Source organism: Bos indicus, chromosome 7, assembly GCF_029378745.1.
Source record: "Bos indicus isolate NIAB-ARS_2022 breed Sahiwal x Tharparkar chromosome 7, NIAB-ARS_B.indTharparkar_mat_pri_1.0, whole genome shotgun sequence".
Lineage (NCBI taxonomy): Eukaryota > Metazoa > Chordata > Mammalia > Artiodactyla > Bovidae > Bos > Bos indicus.
Genome location: NC_091766.1, coordinates 82,894,683 through 82,916,592, shown reverse-complemented (window position 1 = coordinate 82,916,592; position 21,910 = coordinate 82,894,683). Strand labels below are relative to the sequence as shown.

The window sequence follows — 21,910 nt, the reverse complement described above, 5'->3', positions numbered from 1 at the left end:
AGAGCTGTACTAGTATCAGACAGATATAACTTTAAGGAAAAAAGCATTACTAGACATAGGAGAGATATTTCATAATGCTAAGAAAAAGTCAATTCACCAGAAAGATAAAATAATTCTTAATTTATATCCATAAAATAACATATGAGTAGCATACAGAATAAGTCTATATTTAAAACTATAATTAAACCTACAAATCTGTATTTTTAATGTCTATATGGACATTTCATAGTATTATTTAATATTTATTAAGCACTTCTTTACCTGAGCCTTTTAATCAAGTACTGAGTACAAATCACCATCTCCTGCCTTATTTGCTTTGCCATTAAATTATGGGCTTTCAACAGACACATGAACATTCCCATTCATCTTAATGGTGCATTAATGTCACCAGGCTGTAGCTTTCCTAGAAGAATTTGTGCCCATTCTATTAAGTAAGAACGAGGCCAAATATTCCATGCTTCCTTTTTTAGGAGCCTTATTTTATAAAAATGAAGGCATCAAAATATACTTGAATTGAAAAATATAAAATCATACTCTAAGATTTTAATAAGTTAGAGTGTTCTATTTATTGAATACAAATAACTTTACAGCAGGAAGGGTTCTCAGAGATGTCAGAATCTCAGCTCCATAATTTATTAGCCTTGTTACACTGGGCAAGTTCTCTAATCTTTCTGTGCTTCAGTTCTCCCAGCTTATGGTGATAAGATGGGAGAACTAAGATTAAACTGGTGATAGTCATAGTACAAACTTTGTAGGATTGTTATTAGGTGTAAATGAAACAATACATCTAAGAAACCTAGAATAGACTCTGGTACCCACTTGTAAGTGCCATGAGTATGGGTCTGTAGTAGTTGTGGATGTCGTGATGATTCTCCTAGTAGTGATGGTAGTGGAACCATACAGAACAATAATAGTAATAGAAAAAGTAGAAGTAGTAATGGCAGTGATCGTAGTAGTGGTGGTAACAGTAGTAATAGTAACAGTATTAACGACATCATAGGAGTAGAGCTAGAAGAACTATTGTGATCATCTTCATTGTCAATACAATCATCAACTTCCAGGGGGTCACACATTAAAATATTTCCAGAAATTACACAAGTGATATCAATGAATGAAGTAATCCAGACCTAAGAGAAGTATTGAGGAGTACAGAAAATAAGAAAACCTATGCCCTGTTTAAATACATTCAAATTTATTACTTGAAACACTGATGTCACTGAGGAAAAACAAAGTATGTGACATAGATCTTAGCAAGAATTAACAATTCACAACCTCTGATTTAGTCCAAGTTATGCCATTTAAAATCGAAAGAAAGAAGGTTGTTAGCATACCTAGTCATTGTGCTTGAACGTACCCTAAGTTTTCTTTTTATTCTTTCATTTCCCCAAATTATAACCCTTCCACCCTCTCCACAAAATCCTGAGTGTTGATATGTATATGTTTGCAGCTACTATTTTTCAGCATTCCCAAGTTTTACAAGGCTTGGATTTGACACTTAGGGTCTCACTTCAAGTCTTTCTTTTGCCCACCCTCCTTGTAACTGTTCTCTGTGACTATGTCATGCATTCAGACTACTTAGCAAGCCTGCTGATATCCATCTTTCACACATACCCAGGCCCTCAGAGTTAAGTTGCAGCAAGCAACATTGTCAATGCTGGTGGGCTGGCTACATTCCAGAACCTCATCACTGGTAACCTTCTCTATCCTTTTGATCTTAAGTATGGCTTATAGGTGATATTGATGAAATGACTAAAGGAACCAGATGTGCTGTTTCTGGTGGTGATCCCTGTCACAGTCACGGAGAGATGAGAATCCTACACATTACAGTATAGACATTCAGCTGATTTAGAGATTGTTGATGCATTACACGCTTTGTCTCAACAGGGTCATGGTTTGCAGTTTTAAAGTGACAGTGAAAATGTTTAGCTTCATTTTTCTCAGTCAAATTTATAAATATAGTAATACAGATTTCTGAAATTTGTTTTACTACAATGAATCTAAAACAAAACAAAACAAAAAAACCCACAAACAGTACAACGTCTTCTGCATTTATTAGGTGTTGCAATACTCAGTTACACCTACAATCATCTATACCCACCTAAAGGTTTCATGACTTGGTAGTAAAATCTGATTTTTTTTCACAATAATATAAATATATTCTAGAACCACAGAATTACTCTCAGATGGAACTTTTCTAAACTTTAAGATCAAATAGATCTTAAGTGTGTAAAATAAAGATATAGTGTAGAAAACCAGAGTAAAAAAGCTGGCTTAAAATTCAACATTAAAAAAACTAAGATCATGGCATCTAGTCTCATCACTTCATGGCAAATAGAAGGGGAAAAAGTGGAAGCAGTGGCAGATTTTATTTTCTTGGTCCAAAATCAATGTGGATGATGACTGGAGCCATGAAATTAAAAGACCCTTTCTTTTTTGGAAGGAAAGCTATGACAAACCTAGACAGCATACTAAAATGCAGAGACATCACTTTGCTTACAGTCACAGGTCCCTATAGTCAAAGCTATGGTTTTTCCAGCAGTCATGTACAGATGTGAGAGTTGTACCATAAAGAAGGCTTAGCACCAAAGAATTGATGCCTTTGCATTGTGGTGCTTGAGAAGACTCTTGAAAGTCCTTGGACTGCAAGGAGATCAAACCAGTCAATCCTAAAGGAAACCAGTCCTGAATATTCATTGGAAGGACTGATGCTAAAGCTGAAACTCCAACACTTTGGCCACCTGATGCAAAGAACTGACTCACTGGAAAAGACCTGATGCTGGGAAAGATTGAAGGCAGGAGGAGAAGGGGATGCCAGAGATTAAGGTGGTTGGATGACATCACCGACTTGATGGACATGAAAAAATTGGATAATTATTATCCAATTATAATTCCAAAGGGCTCAAAGATCCCCCCACTAAACATTATTTAAGAATCAGAAGTTAAAGGTTTCCCTGTTGGCTCAGTAATAAAGAATCTGACTGCCAATGCAGCAGATATGGGGTGGATCTCTGATCCAGGAAGATCCCACATGCTGTGTGACAGCTAAGCCCATGTACCACAACTGCTGAGCCTGGGCTCTAGAGCCTGGGAGCTGCAAATACTGAGACCACATGCTGCAACTACTAAAGTCTGCTAGAGCTTGTGCTCTGCAACAAGAGAAGCCGTCATGAGAAGCCTGTGCATTACAGCTAGAGAGCGGCCCTTGCTTTCCGTAACTAGAGAAAAGCTCACGCAGCAGTGAAAAGCCAATACAGCCAAAAGTAAATAAATTAATGAAATGACTAAAAAAGAAAAAAAGAACCAGAGGTTAAGATCTCACTGGATTGAACAGACCAAGTTGAAAAGAATTTATGTAGAGTTTCTGTCACCAATTAACATTAACTATATCAACCAACACTTGTCCTAGAGTCCATTCTCAGATCAGATTTCTTACCACCACAACAGTAAGATATCATTTTTAAACCATTCTCAGAACTAGTACAAGTCACTGCATGTTCTGAGGTTTAATATATTCTCATGGGTTATGCTACCTTTTGAGATTATAACCTTATTTACATGCTCCTCCGTCCACATTCAGTACATGTCCCCTTAAAACTGAGACATACAGAAATATGGGAAATATTTATTTTCTTTAGATACTTCCCCTGTTCTCACCTAATTCATATATGAATCAAATCATACAAAGCAGGGTTTCTTACTTGGGTGTCACAGAATAATAAAACCCATTTTAAAAGTTCTCAAGGTCTTATAAACTTGAGATGTGTTTTTCAATACTTTCTTGGATTCATCGTTATGAATATTAACATATTCAAGACTTTGAGAAGTTACACAGGAAAGAAAAAACTTGTTTAAGTTAAATAAGTTACCATGTACCTTTTTCTCATATATATATTACCCACTGAAGCATCATGTAGATGACTACTTATTTCAAGTTGCCATAGTCAGTAAAATCCTATTTCTAGATGCTTGGAGAAAAATGGTATAAATGTAGCCACACAGCAATCTAACCTCAGTTTATTTACAACATTGGCCCAACGCACTTAGCAACTGTTGCCAAGAGCATTACTGTCACCAACAATACTACTGGATGTGAGGATCACCCTTCACTGATAATTAAGTGAGTCCTATTTGGTCCAAGATTCCATGCCTGAGTTGGGAAGGTCCCCTGGAGGACATCATGGCAACCCACTCCAGTATTCTTGCCTGGAGAATCCCATTGACAGAGGAGCCGTGGGCTACACTCCATTGGGTCGCACAGGGTGGGACACAACTGAAGCAACTTAGCACACACTCAGGCACTTCTCTTATTGCTGTTTGCTTTTTGCTGATTTCAAGAGCAATGAAGAATGTATTTATCTCCTTTTTGGCAATTTTAGATCTGCAGTTACTTTTGGAGGACAGAATGTGCCAACCTTCTCATTCACCCACAGCCAGAGACAAATATTCTTAACAGAATTTATTTTTATCTCTTCAAGAACATATAAAGATGTAGAAATAGTTACCAAATGAGAGAGTTAATTCTTAGCTAGGTTGATAGGGAATCTGGGTCCCTCTAGGAGGAGAAAGGAACAACTTTTATTTTCTATATTTCTTTGTCTTAGTCACATAAGATGTTTTTTTTTAAGCTCTGAGTTGTTATGGCAACAATCTATTTTGCCTAAGACTAACTTTCTTAGTCAGAATGATCTCTGTTCGTCTCCAAGGCAAACCATTCAATATCAGGGTAATATAAGTCTATGTCTGACCGGTAATGCTGAAGAAGCTGAATTTGAATGGTTCTATGAAGACCTACAAGACCTTCTAATATTAACACTGAAAAAAGATGTCCTTTTCATTATATGGGGCTGGAATGTAAAAGTAGGAAGTCAAGAAACACATGGAGTAACAGGCAAATTTGGCCTTAGAGTACAGAATGAAGCAGGGAAAAGGCTAACAGGGTTGTCAAGAGAAGGCACTGGGCATAGCAAACACCCTCTTCCAACAACACAAGATGCTAAACATGGACATCACCAGATGGCTAACACCGAAATTAGATTGATTATATTTTTTTTTCCTTTGCAGCCAAAGACAGAGAGGCTGTCTACAGTCAGCAAAAACAAGACTGGAAGATGACTGTGGCTCAGATCACGGACAATATGCCAAATTCAGACTTAAATTGAAGATAATAGGGAAAACCACTAGACTATTCAGGTATGACCTAAATCAAATCCCTTAATATTATATAGTGGAAGTGAGAAATAGATTTAAGGGACTAGATCTGATAGACAGAGTGCCTGATGAACTATGGATGGAGGTTCATGACATTGTACAGGAGACAGGGAGCAAGACCATTCCCAAGAAGAAGAAATGCAAAAAAGCAAAATGGCTGTCTGAGGATCCCTTACAAATAGCTGTGAAAGAAAAGAAGTGAAAAGCAAAGGAGAATAGGAAAACTATACCATTTGAATGCAGAGTTCCAAAGAATAGCAAGGAGAGATAAGAAAGCCTTCCTCGGTATCAGTGCAAAGTAATAGAGGAAAACAATAGAATGGGAAAGACTAGATATCTCTTCAAGAAAATTAGAGATACCAAGGGAACATTTCATGCAAAGACGGGCACAATAAAATTGGACAGAAATGGTATGGGCCTGATAGAAGCAGAAGATATTAAGAAGAGGTGGCAAGAATACACAGAAAAACTATACAAAAAAGATCTTTACAACCGAGATAATCAAGATGGTGTGATCACTCACCTAGAGGTCCTAGAGCCAGACATCCTGGAATGTGAAGTCAAGTGGGCCTTAGGAAGCATCACTACGAACAAAGCTAGTGGAGGTGATGGAATTCCAGTTGGGCTATTTCAAATCCTAAAAGACGATGCTGTGAAAGTGCCGCACTGAATATGCCAGCAAATTTGGAAAACTCAGCAGTGGCCACAGGACTGGAAAAGGTCAGTTTCCATTCCAATCCCAAAGAAAGGCAATGCCAAAGAATGCTCAAACTACTGCACATTGCGCTCATCTCACACGCTAGTAAAGTAATGCTCAAAATTCTCCAGGCCAGGCTTCAACGATACATGAACCGTGAACTTCCAGATGTTCAAGCTGGTTTTAGTAAAGGCAGAGGAACCAGAAATCAAATTGCCAACATCCGCTGGATCATCAAAAAAGCGAGAGTTCCAGAAAAACATCTATTTCTACATTATTGACTATGCCAAAGTCTTTAACTGTGTGGATCACAACAAACTGTGTGAATTTCTGAAAGAGATGGGAATACCAGACCACCTGACTTGCCTCTTGAGAAACCTATATGCAGGTCAGGAAGCAACAGTTAGAATTGGACATGGAACAACAGACTGGTTCCAAATAGGAAAAGGAGTACGTCAAGGCTGTATATTGTCACCCTGCTTATTTAACTTATATGCACAGTACATCATGAGAAACACTGGGCTGGATGAAGCACAAGCTGGAATCACGACTGCTGGGAGAAAAATCAATAACCCAGATATGCAGATGATACCACCCTTCTGGCAGAAAGTGAAGAAGAACTAAAGAGCCTCTTGATGAAAGTGAAAGAGAATGAAAAAGTTGGCTTCAAGCTCAACATTCAGAAAACTTAGATCATGGCATCCGATCCCATCATTTCATGGCAAATAGACAGAGAAACAGTGTAAACAGTGGCAGATTTTATTTTTGGGGGGCTCCAAAATCATTGCAGATGGTGATTGTAGCCATGAAATTAAAAGACACTTACTCCTTGGAAGGCAAGTTATGAGCAACCTAGACAGCATATGAAAAAGCAGAGATGTCACTTTGCTAACAAAGGTCCATCTAGTCAAGGCCATGTTTTTCCAGTAGTCATGTATGGATGTAAGAGTTGGACTATAAAGAAAGCTGAGCCCCCAAGGATTGATGCTTTTGAACTGTGGTGTTGGAGAAGACTCTTGAGAGTCCCTTGGACTGCAAGGAAATCCAACTAGTCCATCCTAAGGGAGATCAGTCCTGGGTGTTCCTTGGAAGGACTGATGTTGAAGCTGAAACTCCAGTACTTTGGCCACCTCATGCGAAGAGCTGACTCATTGGAAAAGACCCTGATGCTGGGAAAGATTGAGGGCAGGAGGAGAAAGGGTTGACACAGGATGAAATGGTTGGATGGCATGACCAACTCAATGGAATGGGTTTGGGTGGACTCCGGAGTTGGTGATGGACAGGGAGGCCTGGCGTGCTATAGTCCATGGGGTCGCAAAGAGTTGGGCATGACTGGGCAATTGATCTGAACTGAACTGAAGTTTCTTTAATCCCAGAGCTAATGATTACACACACAAAAAAACAACTCACCTTGCTCAAGGATATGTATGTTGTGGGAGTGGGTCTGGTAAGACCTTTCTATCATCAGTAACTAATTGAAAAAGTACATAAGGACTTGATAAGACTAGCAGGTGGGGCTCTCTATACCCCTCCGATGTCCATGTCAGAAGCTTTCTCCATCCCTTTCCATTAATAAAAATGCCACACGAAGCTCCAAGTGACTGAAGCTATGTCTTTGGTCCCAAAGTGAAATTCTTTCTTTCAGAGATCACGAATCTGACACCCTTCACCATAAGCTATCACTAGGAAGTTATACCAAAGTTACATTTTAATAGTGGGATACAGAGAAGTTATCATAGATTTGCTAAAAACCTTTGATACATTTGAGAGTTCTCAAATAAATAATATACTAAGTCAAAGTCTAAAGCAATTAAAATACACAGGGAGTGAGGTTAGTCAGACAGAAAAAGACAAACACTGTATAATTGCACCTATATGTGGACTTAAAACACCCAAACTCATAAAAACAGAGTAGAATGACAGCTACTAGGGACAGGGGTTGGAAATCGGAGAAATACTACTTGAGATTACAAACTTACAACTAGGAGATCAGTAAGTCTTGCAGATCGAATGCATTGCATAATAATTAGAGTCAATAATACTGAATTAAAAACTTCAAAGTTTCGATGGGACTAGATCTTTAATAGTTCTTACCAGAAAAAAGAAATGATATTTAGATATGTCATGTGATAGAGGTGTTAGCTAACGCTTCAGTGGTAGTCACATTGTAATTATAAATGTACCAAATCTACACATTGCACAAGGTCACATGTCAACTGTATCTCAATTAAAAAAATATACACAAAGGATGACCTCAATAGAAATATGTACATTCTGGAATTTTCTCCAAAAGGTTTAGGTCATAAAGCCTTCCTTATTTAATAATACTGACTATCTCTATGGAAAACTTATGCTTTCTTTTCTCTTTAGGATTTCTCTTCTCTTTAGAAGAAAAACATGTTATCATTATTGTATTGCATCGGTGACAACTTCCTTAGTGCTAGCACATTCCCCAGGGTTTTTATAATAGCTCAAAAAGAAATGTGCAAAGGTAGGCAATCAATCATTACAGAGGGCAAACACTTTCTCATTATTTTCTCCTGTGTGACCAACAGTAATGTACTCAACCTTCCTAGGCTTCTGTCTCTTCTGAAAAATGATGGGCTTGTATTAATAATAGAAGATCTATAACTATATTAGATCTAGATTCCTCAAATTATGTCATCATTCTTCCACAAGGTAGTTTATGAATAAGAGCCCATGATTGCTAGGAAATTTACTCAAATTGATTTTCCAGTTTTGTGATAGGTTATTCTAAATCAAGCTTTTTATTTAGAGTTTAGAAACAAATGAGTCTATGATAAACAAGCTGGAGAATATTAAGGACATAATCTATGATTCTAAAGCTGAATTCTGAGTAATCTCTTTGGCAGGACATGTTATCCCTTCTGTGAGTGGACATTCAGTGTTCAAAGCAACGAGCTCTTTGATAGTTGGAAATTTTGGATTCTGTTCTATTTTTAAAAGCTACTATATCAGTATTCATCAACTGTTTGACACAGCCATTCATTTATTTTCAAAAAGGCCATTCTATAATCACACTTCCTTTCAGGAAGCCCACCAACTAAGCAAAAGCCTGAATTACTGATAGCAGTTATACAGGGACCTTCCTGTTGGATACGAACGAAGACTAATTAAACTAATGTGCTAAATTTCAGGCTAATAATTATGGAGAAAGTGGTAAGAAAGCTGATTTTCGTGGTTGTGGACCTTTAATACAAAGTGTAGCAAGCAAAAACATTCTAGAATAAGTATATTTCTTATTTGTACTTTTAGGAAGGTTGATTTAACTATTCTCTAAATGTAAGAAATTTGTTAATTTTTATTAGAAATAATTATAATTAAAAAATATTGACTATCCATTAAAGTAAGTTTTAAATTATATTAAACATAATTAATGAGACATTAAAATAATTCCCCTTGTGGTGGCTAAGTAGGACACAGTTAACCATGTTTTCCAAATACTTCACATAAAGATCCTATTTCTATAAAATAAATCTAATTTTTTCCACTAAATATTCACACACAATTTGAATTATGTTAAGACTAATAAATGCTTTATGATAATTTTTAAAATTCTTAGAACATTCATATATATTTAAAAACTGTTTTCACATAATTCTACTTTTAATATAGTATAAAATGATTAGGAAACTATAAAAATCTGCATAATCCTAAGTTATTTCTTAGGTTAGATCAGATATTGTTGGGGCAATTGAAAAGCTACTTGGATAAACTGTTGCTTAGTAATGTTTTGTTACTAAGATGCTATATCAATTACGCTTATATCACTGGATATTTTGGTGAGATTCTGTTATTCACTGCACATAATTCAACTTGAAGTTTCTCCACAGCAATGGACATCAGGTGTTACCTTGAATGGTAACTAAAGAAAGAGGGTTTCCTGTAGAGAAGATCGTTTAATGATACCTATAATAACCCAGTAGGTTTCCACTGAATTAAAAAACAGAAACAATCCTGGAGGTAGGAAAAATCCAGACTACCCAGGAGTCTTAATGCCACAAGGAACTAATACCCACTAGAAGAGAGTGAAATGACCTATCCTCCTTTGTAATCCGAGAACCGAGTTATAAATAGCGAACACAGCACCTAGCTTATCTATCATAATCTTAATCTGAAATAAAGTGCAATACCTACAAACCCTAGGACTTAGTATGCAGTCACAGTGTAGGAAATAATAAAGTTTATAAAACCACTGCTCTCTAGAAATTTTGGAAATTAAAACATAGAGAAAGCAAATTTTACTACAGAAAAATATAAAATGTAGTCACGGGGTGGTATCAACTGTGATGTTCCAATTTCAGAATACTTCAGAGATCTCCTGTTAGTTAATAAACTGTTCAGAACGCTTTAAAGACTTTTCGTAAACCTTTAAATGTGGTATAGTACATATGAACATGATGTCATTTATTAGATTGGACTACTTGTCACTAGTTATTTCCTCAACAATCCTAACAATGAGGAAAGTTTAAAAATGTTGGAGGAAAAAAGTAATAAAACAGATTGCTTATTCATAAAAATGTTACCTATTCAGTTCAGTTCCCTTCAGTCGCTCAGTCCTGTCCAATTCTTTGCGACCCCATGAATCGCAGCACGCCAGGCCTCCCTGTCCATCACCAACTCCCGGAGTTCACTCAGACTCACGTCCATTGAGTCAGTGATGCCATCCAGCCATCTCATCCTCTGTCGTCCCCTTCCCCTCCTGCCCCCAATCCCTCCCAGCATCAGAGTCTTTTCCAATGAGTCAACTCTTCGCATGAGGTTACCTATTAGTTTCTTACAAACTATGACACTCCTACCCTACTTCTGGGTATACACATAAAGAAATATTTTACTTGAATGAATGTTATGGAATCACTAAATGATCCTGGTCTCACTAAACCTCTGTAGGAATGAGGTAATAATGTAAACAACTCATGAGGCAATTTGGTGATTTTAATAATTAATGATGAAAATATATTTACATAATAAAAATTATTATCAAGTTACACATTTAGCCATTGAAAGAAATGGTTTTCTGAAAGATAAATGTATTAAATTCCATTCATTTGTTTTCCTCTTGTTCTTATAGTATATAAAGCATACATGAACCTGCAATATCTAAAATAAATTCATGTATTTACTTATACTCTAAGAAGTTATTGTCAAAATGGCAGAATAAGTTAAGGAAGAAATTCTCACTGCTCTCCCCAAATACTCAATAATAATATATAAAAAGCCAAAGGACTAAGCTAGATAAGAGAAAATCCCATGGACTAAGAATATATTTTGTCACCAAAGAAGAATAGTTTATGGAAATCCGGTATATTATGAGGCTCATTTTATTGTTTAACATATAAAATGCTTCTCCTCATATCTGTTTAGTCCAGTGCTTAATGACATATCAAGCACTTTCTATCTAAGATTCACTTTTCTTTAAAGCAAACTTTAGTTTCATGAATACTTCTTAAAGACGCAGAGAGAAAAGAACAGTTAAAATTTCTAATAAAAATGCTCTTAATTAAAACTTGTCAAAAGCAAGTTAAATGCAAAAAAAAAAAAAGAAGAGAGAGAGAGAGAGAATCAGAGACCCATGGTCAAATATGTAGTGAACTAGATATGAGTTAAAGAAAAAATAATGTAAAATATATAAAAAATATTCAATGATCTAAACATTTTTGAAGAGGAGAAATTTTGCCAAATTTAAAATAGTATAATTATAGCTTAAAGCTTTACTTAAAAGAGACTGAACACATAAAGGACCCTATTCTCATATACCCATATTTAACCATATATTTTCTCTTCAAAAATAATTTTCATCTACATCAAAGGTTTGTGAGACACTCTGAATAGGGAACAAAATCAAAGGCCATTGTGTTTAATAGAAGTTCAGAATGTTCAAATGGAAAGAGTATTCCCTTTCCTTGTGAACTTTCAATTACATTTGATTATTATTAAAAAAGAGATTTCATTTTAAATGGGCCACTAATGGACTGCACCCTACCAGGCTCCTCCGAAAATCCCATGGATGGAGGAGCCTGGTAGGGTGCAGTCCATGGCGTCGCTAAGAGTCAGACACGACCGAGCGACTTCACTTTCACTTTTCACTTTCATGCACTGGAGAAGGAAATGGCAACCCACTCCAGTGTTCTTGCCTGGAGAATCCCAGGGACGGGGTAGCTGGTTGGGCTGCCGTCTATGGGGCTGCACAGAGTCGGACACGACTGAAGTGACTTAGCAGTAGCAGTAGCAATGTAAACCAAGCACAGCCTCCAAATTAAAAGAAATTTTACTCTCATGTGAAAATGAGAATTTGTGTGTGATTGTGTGATCTAATTCGAATTAATCAATCAACTAAATTAATCAACACCAGTATATTTCCATGAATACAAGTAGACACTTTTCTTTGTCTTTATCCATTTATTCTACCTTCTTTCCCATCATTGGGAGAAGCAACCAAGCTCCCAGCTAACTAAATCCTGCCATTTGTGTATTTGATCCCATCTCATCTACTTAGAGACAATATTCCAGGATTTCTTACTTCTGTCTACTGCCTGGACACTTTTTTCCCCCCTCTCTCCTTTTTCACCCCATCAGTATTCAAACATGACACTATTTCTCTCATTTAAGAAAAAAAAAAAAAATACCCTCTTGATCTCACCCTCCTCTTCAGCTACTGACCTGGGTCTTTCCTCTTTTTTAATGGTAAAACTTGTTAGAAGTATTGCTCATACTTGCTATCTGTTCTCCAATTCTCTCTTCTCATTCCTTTTGAATCTCCTATTCTCTTCTATTTCCCACCAGTCCACTGAAAATGTTTTTATTAAGATCCCTAATAACATCTGTGTTGCTAAATACGGCAGTCAGTGCTCAATCCTTATCATCTTTGCTCAGTTGGAAGCATTTAACTCAGCTAATCACTGTCTCCTCCTTGAAATACTTTCTTGACTTGCCTTCCAAGATACCACACCTACAATATTTGCGGCCCCCTCATTCTACTTTGTTGGTCTCCTCATCTTTCCCACCTCTGTACACTCAAGTGTGTTAGTATGGCATTCTTGGACCACTGATCTTTTGTCTTCTCTAACTCCCTTGAGACCTCAGCAAGCTCTAAATACCATTTTTACTTATATGTCAGCAGCGAGCCCTCCCTCAAAGTACACATTTTTATGTCCAGCTCCCTGCTGAATATCTCAGAATTAATGTTTCTGAAACTGAGGTGCAGACCTTCCTCTTACACTCTCTCCCAAATTGGTAGTTCCTTCAATTGCTTGCCTTCAGTACTTCATTCCAAAAAGCTTACCATCATTGCTGTCTTTCCCTTCTAATTCACTTTTACAGCAAATCTGCTGCCTCTAAACATTTCTAGAATCTTCCCTTCGTTTATCACCTTCACTGCTTTCACTCAGGTCTAAGCCACTCTAATCCTTCACTCATTGTTAAACTAGCTTTCTGTCTGTTATATCTTCTTCCATATTGATCCTCCTATAGTAAGGATCCTATTCTCAACACAACAGATTAATCCTATTAAAACAAGTCAGATCATGTCACTTGACTGTTTAAAACTCTGCAACAGTTTCCAGTATCACTCAGAGTGCGAACTGAAATCCTTACAATGACCTGTAAGACCTTATACACAATCTGGCCTCCCTCATGTCCTAATTCTTCCTGTCTTCATCTTTTCACTTTATGCATACTGCTCTCCATGCTATTGCTTGAACACATCAGGCAAACTCACACATCAAGGCCTCTGTATTCAACTGCTTTTTCAGCATGGCATGTTCTTTCCACAGACAGACTTATTACCTTTTTACCAAGGTCTTTTCTGGTGCCTTAGCTAAAATCACAACCCTCATTCTTATTTCCTCCCTGACATCTTTTGTTATCCTTCCCTGGTTTATTTTTCTCTTCAGCATTTATCACTACCCAACAAACTTAAATTTATTTACCTTGTTATTATCTGTTTCCCTGTCTAGAATTTAAACTCCATGAAAGAGGAACTTTCTGTGTTTTGCACCCTTACTGCACAGAAAAGTTCTCAGTATATAATAAACACTCAAAAATATATTTGTTAAATAAACGAACATTTATATCAGAACCTTGTATGTATGAGTTCAGGGGATCCTACCTCAAAGCAATTTGTAAAACTCTAGAAAAATCATCCATGAGTTTAAAAAGCTGCTGGTCTGATCGATTAAGTAAGGCTTAAGTACTTTAAACTGCCATTTCTCATCTTTTTTCTTAACCCACCTCCCTCTATTCTAGCACTTTTCTGAATTGTAAGAGAAGTCGATAGCCATACCACCCTGAAAGTGTCCGATCTCGTCTGAATAGGGAGAGGACTTAATCTCAGGACAATCTAAACCATTCTAGATCACCCTGCTCCTTCACGTAGCTCTAGCCTGATAAGACCTCAAATGTTAAAGGCAGCCAGCTTTCAGCTGGAGATATTTATCATGCAGTCATATCTTGCCTGCCACTTACCCATCTATGCTTAATAAGAAACACTGTACCTTGGCATACACATGTGTATGTATATGTGTGGACATGCTTGTTTGTTTTGTTGTTGCCAATGAGTTGCTGCATTTTATAATGAATATTAATTTTTAACATTAAGTAGCTGTGGTTTTTGAGTAAAAACCCTGAAATGTGTTTGTAGAAAAAATTATTTTCGAAACATTTTTCTTTACGGTTTGTTACCATAATAAGAAATAAGCCCCAGTGAGGTATTCATTAAAAGAAATATATGTATTTACTTTACCTGGAGTTAACACAGAAGGATTAGATGGGATCTCACTGTCCTCATCAGTACTTTCATCATAGATTGCATCTCTGTCAGTAGTCATTTCAGAACATGTTGGAGTTTCCCTAGAAAGAGAGAAAGGTGGAATTATAAATCATTGGTTCATTCTTGGCCAGGTATCAAATTCACCAGTAAGTATTTATAGAAAATATCCTTAGAAAAACATTGTAATTAAACAAATATATATTGAAATTATGTAATTAAGAAAGCACTTTAAAGACCATTTGTTAACTCTCTTAAGAACAAGTGTCTGTTTTACCTAATGTAAATGTTTAGTGCTCACTGTAATTAATTCTTGAATCAGTTTATTATCATTTATTATTCATCTGTCAAATCACAATACTACTCTCCTAAATTATCTTCTGTGTGTCACAGAATGGTCAGTACTTTACTGATTTCAAAGCAGTTCTGCCTTTGAGCAGAATTCATTTGGTCTTCCCCAAATTCTGAAATGGCTACCTTTACTCTTATTATGAAGACAGTTAAGTGAGGCACAGAGAGTTTAAAGGACAAAGCCAAGTATCATTAGAATTCAGTACCAGATCAACACTTGAACTAGGATCATCTGATACTAAATGTTATATTCTTTATATTACGTCATTAGTAAATTTGTGCTTTCTCTCAGATTCAGGAATAATAGACCCAAACCTGTATCAGTTAATGCCTAAAGTAATTATAATTGTTCAAGCCATATCAGCCATAAGTCACCTATGATTCTTCCTTAAAAATCAAGTACATATTCATACTCAGAGCCATTTGATCCTAAAATTAACAACTACTTAGATCAGGATTACAAATGTGTGCCCAACCTTTGTGGTTCTGGAGAAGATGAAAGTTTTTAATTAATATATTCCTTAGTGATGCCAAATAATTAAACTACTATTATTTAGCAGTCTCATGGCAGTTGTATGATTTAAGTGTAGGTGTGACTGTTGGGCAGATAATGGAGAGATCATGTTGTGTATTCTCCAGTCTACTGCAATTAACAACCACAGCATCCAACCCCAGGCTATGATATGTCACTAAAGTTTGCATCTAACTTCCATTAACTTTGGGAAGAAATTCCACTAAAATGTATGCTTCTGCCATCCCAAAACAGAAAGGTAAAAAATACATCTTATGTTCGATGTTCTTTTCCAGTTCTTGAACTTCATTTAACAATTTATGTAAGCTTCTGATCTTTGCTTTCTTCTCATTCAGCACCAGAATGAACCGTTTATAAAGATCAGTCTCTACAGCTTCCTTAGCACTCACACATTTTTCAAACCTAAAATGTGAATAAACAAACCAATTAATATATGGTGTGGGGTTTTCTTAGCATTATTCAATTTAATACTGAAGACAATTTCAATTTTTTTTTCAAGAAAAATACAATTAAAATCATTTTAAATAAAAATTAATTAAAAATAAACAATTCCAACTTAAAAAATCACTTTAAAATGTTTTCATTGATTTAAAGTTTTATATTGGTAAACAAATAATTAGAACTTACTGTTTATTAGCATTTGTAGTTTACACACTGAGAAAAGGATCAAAATTGGAAATTCATAGCAAAAAAGCTTTTAAAACATCTAAATTCCTAAATGTAATAACTTATTCACATCTTTGGATTATTTCTAAAAGAACATATTTGTGAGAGAAATTTGAAACAAAGGTAACTATAGCCTGTTTCTGGTACTTTGTTAATATTACTATAATAGCAACCATGATCTTATTTTGGGATTAAGTGATTTACCTAATCTGTTCTCCCAAAATAGATTATGAACTGCTCCACAGCAAGAACATCATATACCAAGCTGTACCTTATAATCCAGCAAACATACACACACAATTAAATGTATGTACTTATAAAATAAATGAAAGCATCCAACTTGAAATTTCCAAGAAGATATGTAAAACACTATATACTTTAAATTTAGGTATATAGGACAAAACATAAAATTCTTTATCATTTATAATTTTTTCTACAATATTCAAATGAGCTAACAAGAGACAGTACTAACTTTAATCCCTCATATATATATAAAGAAGGTAGACTAGCAGAAATTGAATATACTTGATATGTGCCTACACACAGACAATGAATAAACCTCTATTTTAAAGATTAAAACATAAATTATTTCATGCAATATATTCATTTAAAAGTAGTTGAGGACTTCTTGAAGGAATGTAACTCTGTGCTCTCTGATAACCAGAGGGGTTGGACTGGAGGGTGGGGTGGGAGGTAGGTTAACTAGGGAGGGGATACATGTATATATAATGTATACATATAGCTGCTTGTTGTCAGCAGAAACCAACACAACATTGTAAAATAATTATCCTCCAGTTAAAAAAAAAACTAAAAGGGTAAAAACTAAATACAAAAAACACTGAATATTCAAAATAAAATATTTCTGGATGGGAAAACAAGGAATTTAAGAATAAATGTCAAAAACACAACAAAAATGAGAGCAGAAACAAGGTGATTTCATAGAAAATAACATCTCAAATAATACAGATTAAACGATAACCCAAAATAAATCAATACACAAATGTTAACATGTGGTACTTAGAAACAGTACAGTAATCCTTGTATTTTCAGCTCTGACAAAGTTTATACCCAGGTCAGGGTTGTTCAGAAAAAGAATATCTGCACAAGAGTTCAGAGGACAAAGAATGCTAAAAAGAAATGGAAAAGAAAGCAGTGGTAAAGAGATATTTAATAAGCCTTTAAGTACTAAAGAAGATGGTAAACAGCTGTTCCTCATCCTTTCTGATGACAGAACAAGAGGAAATGGCCTTCAAGTATACCATGAAGGACTCAGATTACCAATAGATGGAAGGAAGAATTTTCTGCCTGTGACTGTTCTTAAACAATGTAATGGGCGACCAATAGGAGTTGAAGGTATCTCTTGAGTCTTAAAATATCAGACTGAATTCATCTGGCTATAATGTGATCCTAGCTTGAAGGCAGAGAAAAGCTTTCGAGGTCTCTTCTATTCTAATGATTCCATGAGTGTCAACCCAATTCAATCTGCTGAAAACTGCCTCCAATTGTAGGTTTAATAACTATAACTCAGAGTAAAGCTAGAGACTTTCTAACTTGATGCTTGAGTACAAACAAAAGACCTACTCACAAACACCGAACTTGAGAATTGTTATTTGAAACTAAAAAAGTAAAATAAATATAGCTAATGACCTAAGGATTTACATACAATAATTCTAATGTTTTCTTTCTCATATAAATTATACAAAAGTAAGTGAATTCAGGAATGTCACTTGTTTAAACTGGAGCTAAGATTGAAATTAAAAGACGCTTACTCCTTGGAAGTAAAGTTATGACCAACCTAGATAGCATATTCAAAAGCAGAGACATTACTTTGTCAACAAAAGTCCGTCTAGTCAAGGCTATGGTTTTTCCTGTGGTCATGTATGGATGTGAGAGTTGGACTGTGAAGAAAGCTAAGCACCGAAGAATAATGCTTTTGAACTGTGGTGTTGGAGAAGACTCTTGAGAGTCCCTTCCAAGGAGATCCAACCAGTCGATTCTGAAAGAGATCAGCCCTGGGATTTCTTTGGAAGGAATGATGCTAAAGCTGAAACTCCAGTACTTTGGCCACCTCATGTGAAGAGTTGACTCACTGGAAAAGACTATGATGCTGGGAGGGATTGCGGGCAGGAGGAGAAGGGGACGAATTGGGGGCAGGAGGAGAAGGGGACGACAGAGGATGAGATGGCTGGATGGCATCACTGACTCGATGGATGTGAGTCTGAGTGAACTCCAGGAGTTGGTGATGGACAGGGAGGCCTGGTATGCTGTGATTCATGGGGTTGCAAAGAGTCAGACATGACTGAGTGACTGAACTGAGGATTGCAATTATTAAATAGCAAATAAAAAATAACAGCAAATATATGTTAAAAGTATACATGTTAAAGCTCATCCTTTTCACTCTTATTGCAATTCCTCATTGCTTACTCAAACTGTATTCATTCTCCCCCATGATCCCAAATGGAAATAGTTTTAGATTTGGCTCTGATTATAATGATACATATCTAAATACAAAAATATATGTAAAAAATACTATCAAGAAGAAAATTTAATCCACAGTTCCAGACACACACTTCAGTTCCGTCAGTTCAGTTGCTCCATCATGTCTGACTCTTTGCGACCCCATGAACTGCAGCACACCAGGCCTCCCAGTCCATCACCAACTCCCGGAGTCTACCTAAACCCATGTCTATTAAGTCGCTGATGCCATCAAACCATCTCATACTCTGTCGTCCCCTTCTCTTCCTGCCCTCAGTCTTTCCCAGCATCAGGGTCTTTTCCAATGAGTCAGCCCTTTGCATGAGGTGGTCAAAGTATTGGAGTTTCAGCTTCAACATCAGTCCTTCCAATGAACACTCGGTAGGATAGACTGGTTGGATCTCCTTGCAGACCAAGGGACTTTCACGAGTCTTCTCCACCACCACAGTTCAAAAGCATCAATTCTTCTGCACTCAGCTTTCTCTATAGTCCAACTCTCACATCCATACATGACCACTGGAAAAGCCATAACCTTGACTAAACGGACATTTGTTGGCAAAGTGATGTCTCTGCTTTTTAATATGCTGTCTAGGTTGGTCATAACTTTCCTTCCAAATTAAAAGCGTCTTTTAACTTCATGGCTGCAATCACCATCTGCAGTGATTTTGGAGCCCAAAAAAGTAAAATCAGCCACTGTTTCCACTGTTTCCCCATCTATTTGCCATGAAGTGATGGGACCAGGTGCCATGATCTTCGTTTTCTGAATGTTGAACTTTAAGCCAACTTTTTCACTCTCCTCTTTCACTTTCATCAAGAGGCTCTTTAGTTCTTCACTTTCTGCCATAAGGGTGGTGTCATCTGCATATTTGAGGTTATTGATATTTCTCCCAGCAATCTTGTTTCCAGCTTGTGCTTCATCCAGCCCAGCTTTTCTCATGATGTACTGTGCATATAAGTTAAATAAGCAGGGTGACAATATACAGCCTTGATGTACTCCTCTTCCTTTTTGGAACCAGTTTGTTGTTCCATATCCAGTTCTAACTGTTGCTTCCTGACTTGCATACAGGTTTCTCAAGAGGCAGGTCAGGTGGTCTGGTATTCCCATCTTTTTCAGAATTTTCCAGTTTATTGTGATCCACACAGACACACACTAGTATCATTTAATTTTCTCCTTCTAGATATTCTTTATCTAAAGATGTATTTTACAAAAAATGAGATACCTTCCATATTGGTAACTCACATTTCTCCTCTTAACACAACATAAACATTTCCCATGATATGCTTTTTGCTCATATAATATTCAGTTCTCTATTAAATATATTTCAGACCTATCTACCATAGCTTCTAAGTGAATTCTCAGCAACTATTTTGTGCCCCTCCTCGCTCTCCAGGCACATGTAGTCTAGAAAAAAAATCTGATAAAGAAATAATGGAATCATGAATGGACACTGATATAAGACTAATCAGGAGCAGCCCAGGAAACTGAACTGTGACTAGGCCTAAAGAGAGGGCCTCAACTCTATTTTCTATGTGGACAGATACCTAACTCCGAATGTCTGTGTCCTATTTCTAATCTCTCTGAAGACTCTTGACCAGTACTACTGCCTTATGGAAGCAGTAGTTGTAAATCCTTCGCTCATTTCCCAGTGAACTACGCCTCTGGACAGGGAACAGTTCAGGAAATACAGTTTGGCTGTGACCAAGGTGTATTTACAACTCTTTAAAACAGCCACTTTCTGTGTGATAGGAAAGAAAACCAAATTTGGAAACTAGGTAAAGCTACTAATCTAACATCTGGAATACATCCAGAGCCTAGAATTCTCTGGAGTAGATTTTGTTTCCTCTGTTTGGAGGGCCATTCCAAGAACACACATCTTCAATTCCTGAAAAAGGTATGTGATCCAGGACTCAGAAAAAAAAAAAAGAATAGATGGAGCATAAGACTGGTGACAAGCTACATGGCTGTGCATTTGATCAAATAGGTAACTTTTTGTCACAATGACACAAAAGAATTTTCTGGATAATTCAGAAATAGCAAATTGAGCATCTGTGCGACACATATTATATGTACCCTCACACACTGTCTTACAGCACAGGGTGTATTTGTCTCTACTGTCTCATCTTTGTTCCCTGCTGCTTTCCATCCTATGGCAGTGGTGTTGAATACTGATGAGATAATACCTCTTTCAACCTCTGGCAGACATTTTAAAGCAATTTGCTCAAGTACCAAGTACCCAGTCTGCATTTTTGTGGGCAATTTGTGGATCAAATTTCCTATCATCCTGAGGGTATTTTGAGTTTTTAAAATAATGGCTTATCACGACCAGAGTACATCTCCTTTCATTTGATTTATTTTGAATATAAAATAGAAAAATACACCCAGAGTACTGGTATAAGTCCCAAAACATGCTTTCTAGAACATTTTATATTAATTCACAGCAACAAGAATTTCAAAGGGAAAATTTAAAAGAAACAATAACATATTTTTCTGTATGGTTTCTTGACATTTATATAATTTTGATTTGGTCTAACTATAGAATTGGAGATAAAAATTAATTCAGAACCAAAAGAAAATAAGATACTTTATTAATATAAAAATGAGAGTCAAATATATCCAAGTTTTAGGTGATAGGTGTTAGGTTCATGCCTTACATTAATTAATAAATATAAATGAATGTATAGAAATTATTTCTTCTAGTAAACCTCATTTAAAAGGATATACTGATAAAAACTCTTCATATTTTTCATACACTTCCCCATATACTTACTGATGCACATATAGAACAATATTAGTCAGTACCCTAAAAAGACCCTAAATTGATAAATGTTCAAATATTCTTATGTTTATGGATTGAATAAAAGATAAAAAATATTTATATATTGGATGTAATAATGAGCATTATTACTATTTTATATATTCTGCACAATTCTTTCATATGTTACAATGTATATACTAACAAATACATGCATATTATATTAATATGTCTTTGTAGAGATTCAAATATTCACAACATACATTTCTTTCAAATATCTTGTACATAATAGAGTAATACAGCTATTCCCTGGACCAGCCTAGATCATGATATAATTGAGAAAACTGCATAACTGAGAAGATAGGTCACTTTCTTCTTCATTGTTTAAAGAGGCAAAATCAGGAAAATAAAGGCTTCCAAATGTCTTATCCAGCAGTAACAAC

The 21,910-nt window shown here is 36.1% G+C and overlaps 1 protein-coding gene across 6 annotated transcripts in view; it reads right to left on the bottom strand.

Moving 5' to 3' along the window:
• The window catches only part of XRCC4 (X-ray repair cross complementing 4), a 379,323-nt gene that overhangs the window by 230,217 nt on the left and 127,196 nt on the right, over positions 1-21,910 (bottom strand). For all 6 annotated transcript variants that reach the window (XM_070794001.1, XM_070794004.1, XM_070794006.1 and 3 more), the window contains exons 5-6: positions 15,823-15,975; positions 14,667-14,773 (exon numbers count right to left, since the gene is read on the bottom strand). In XM_070794001.1, the coding sequence (XP_070650102.1) occupies positions 14,667-14,773; positions 15,823-15,975 (260 nt within the window). The remainder of the gene's footprint in view (positions 1-14,666; positions 14,774-15,822; positions 15,976-21,910) is intronic.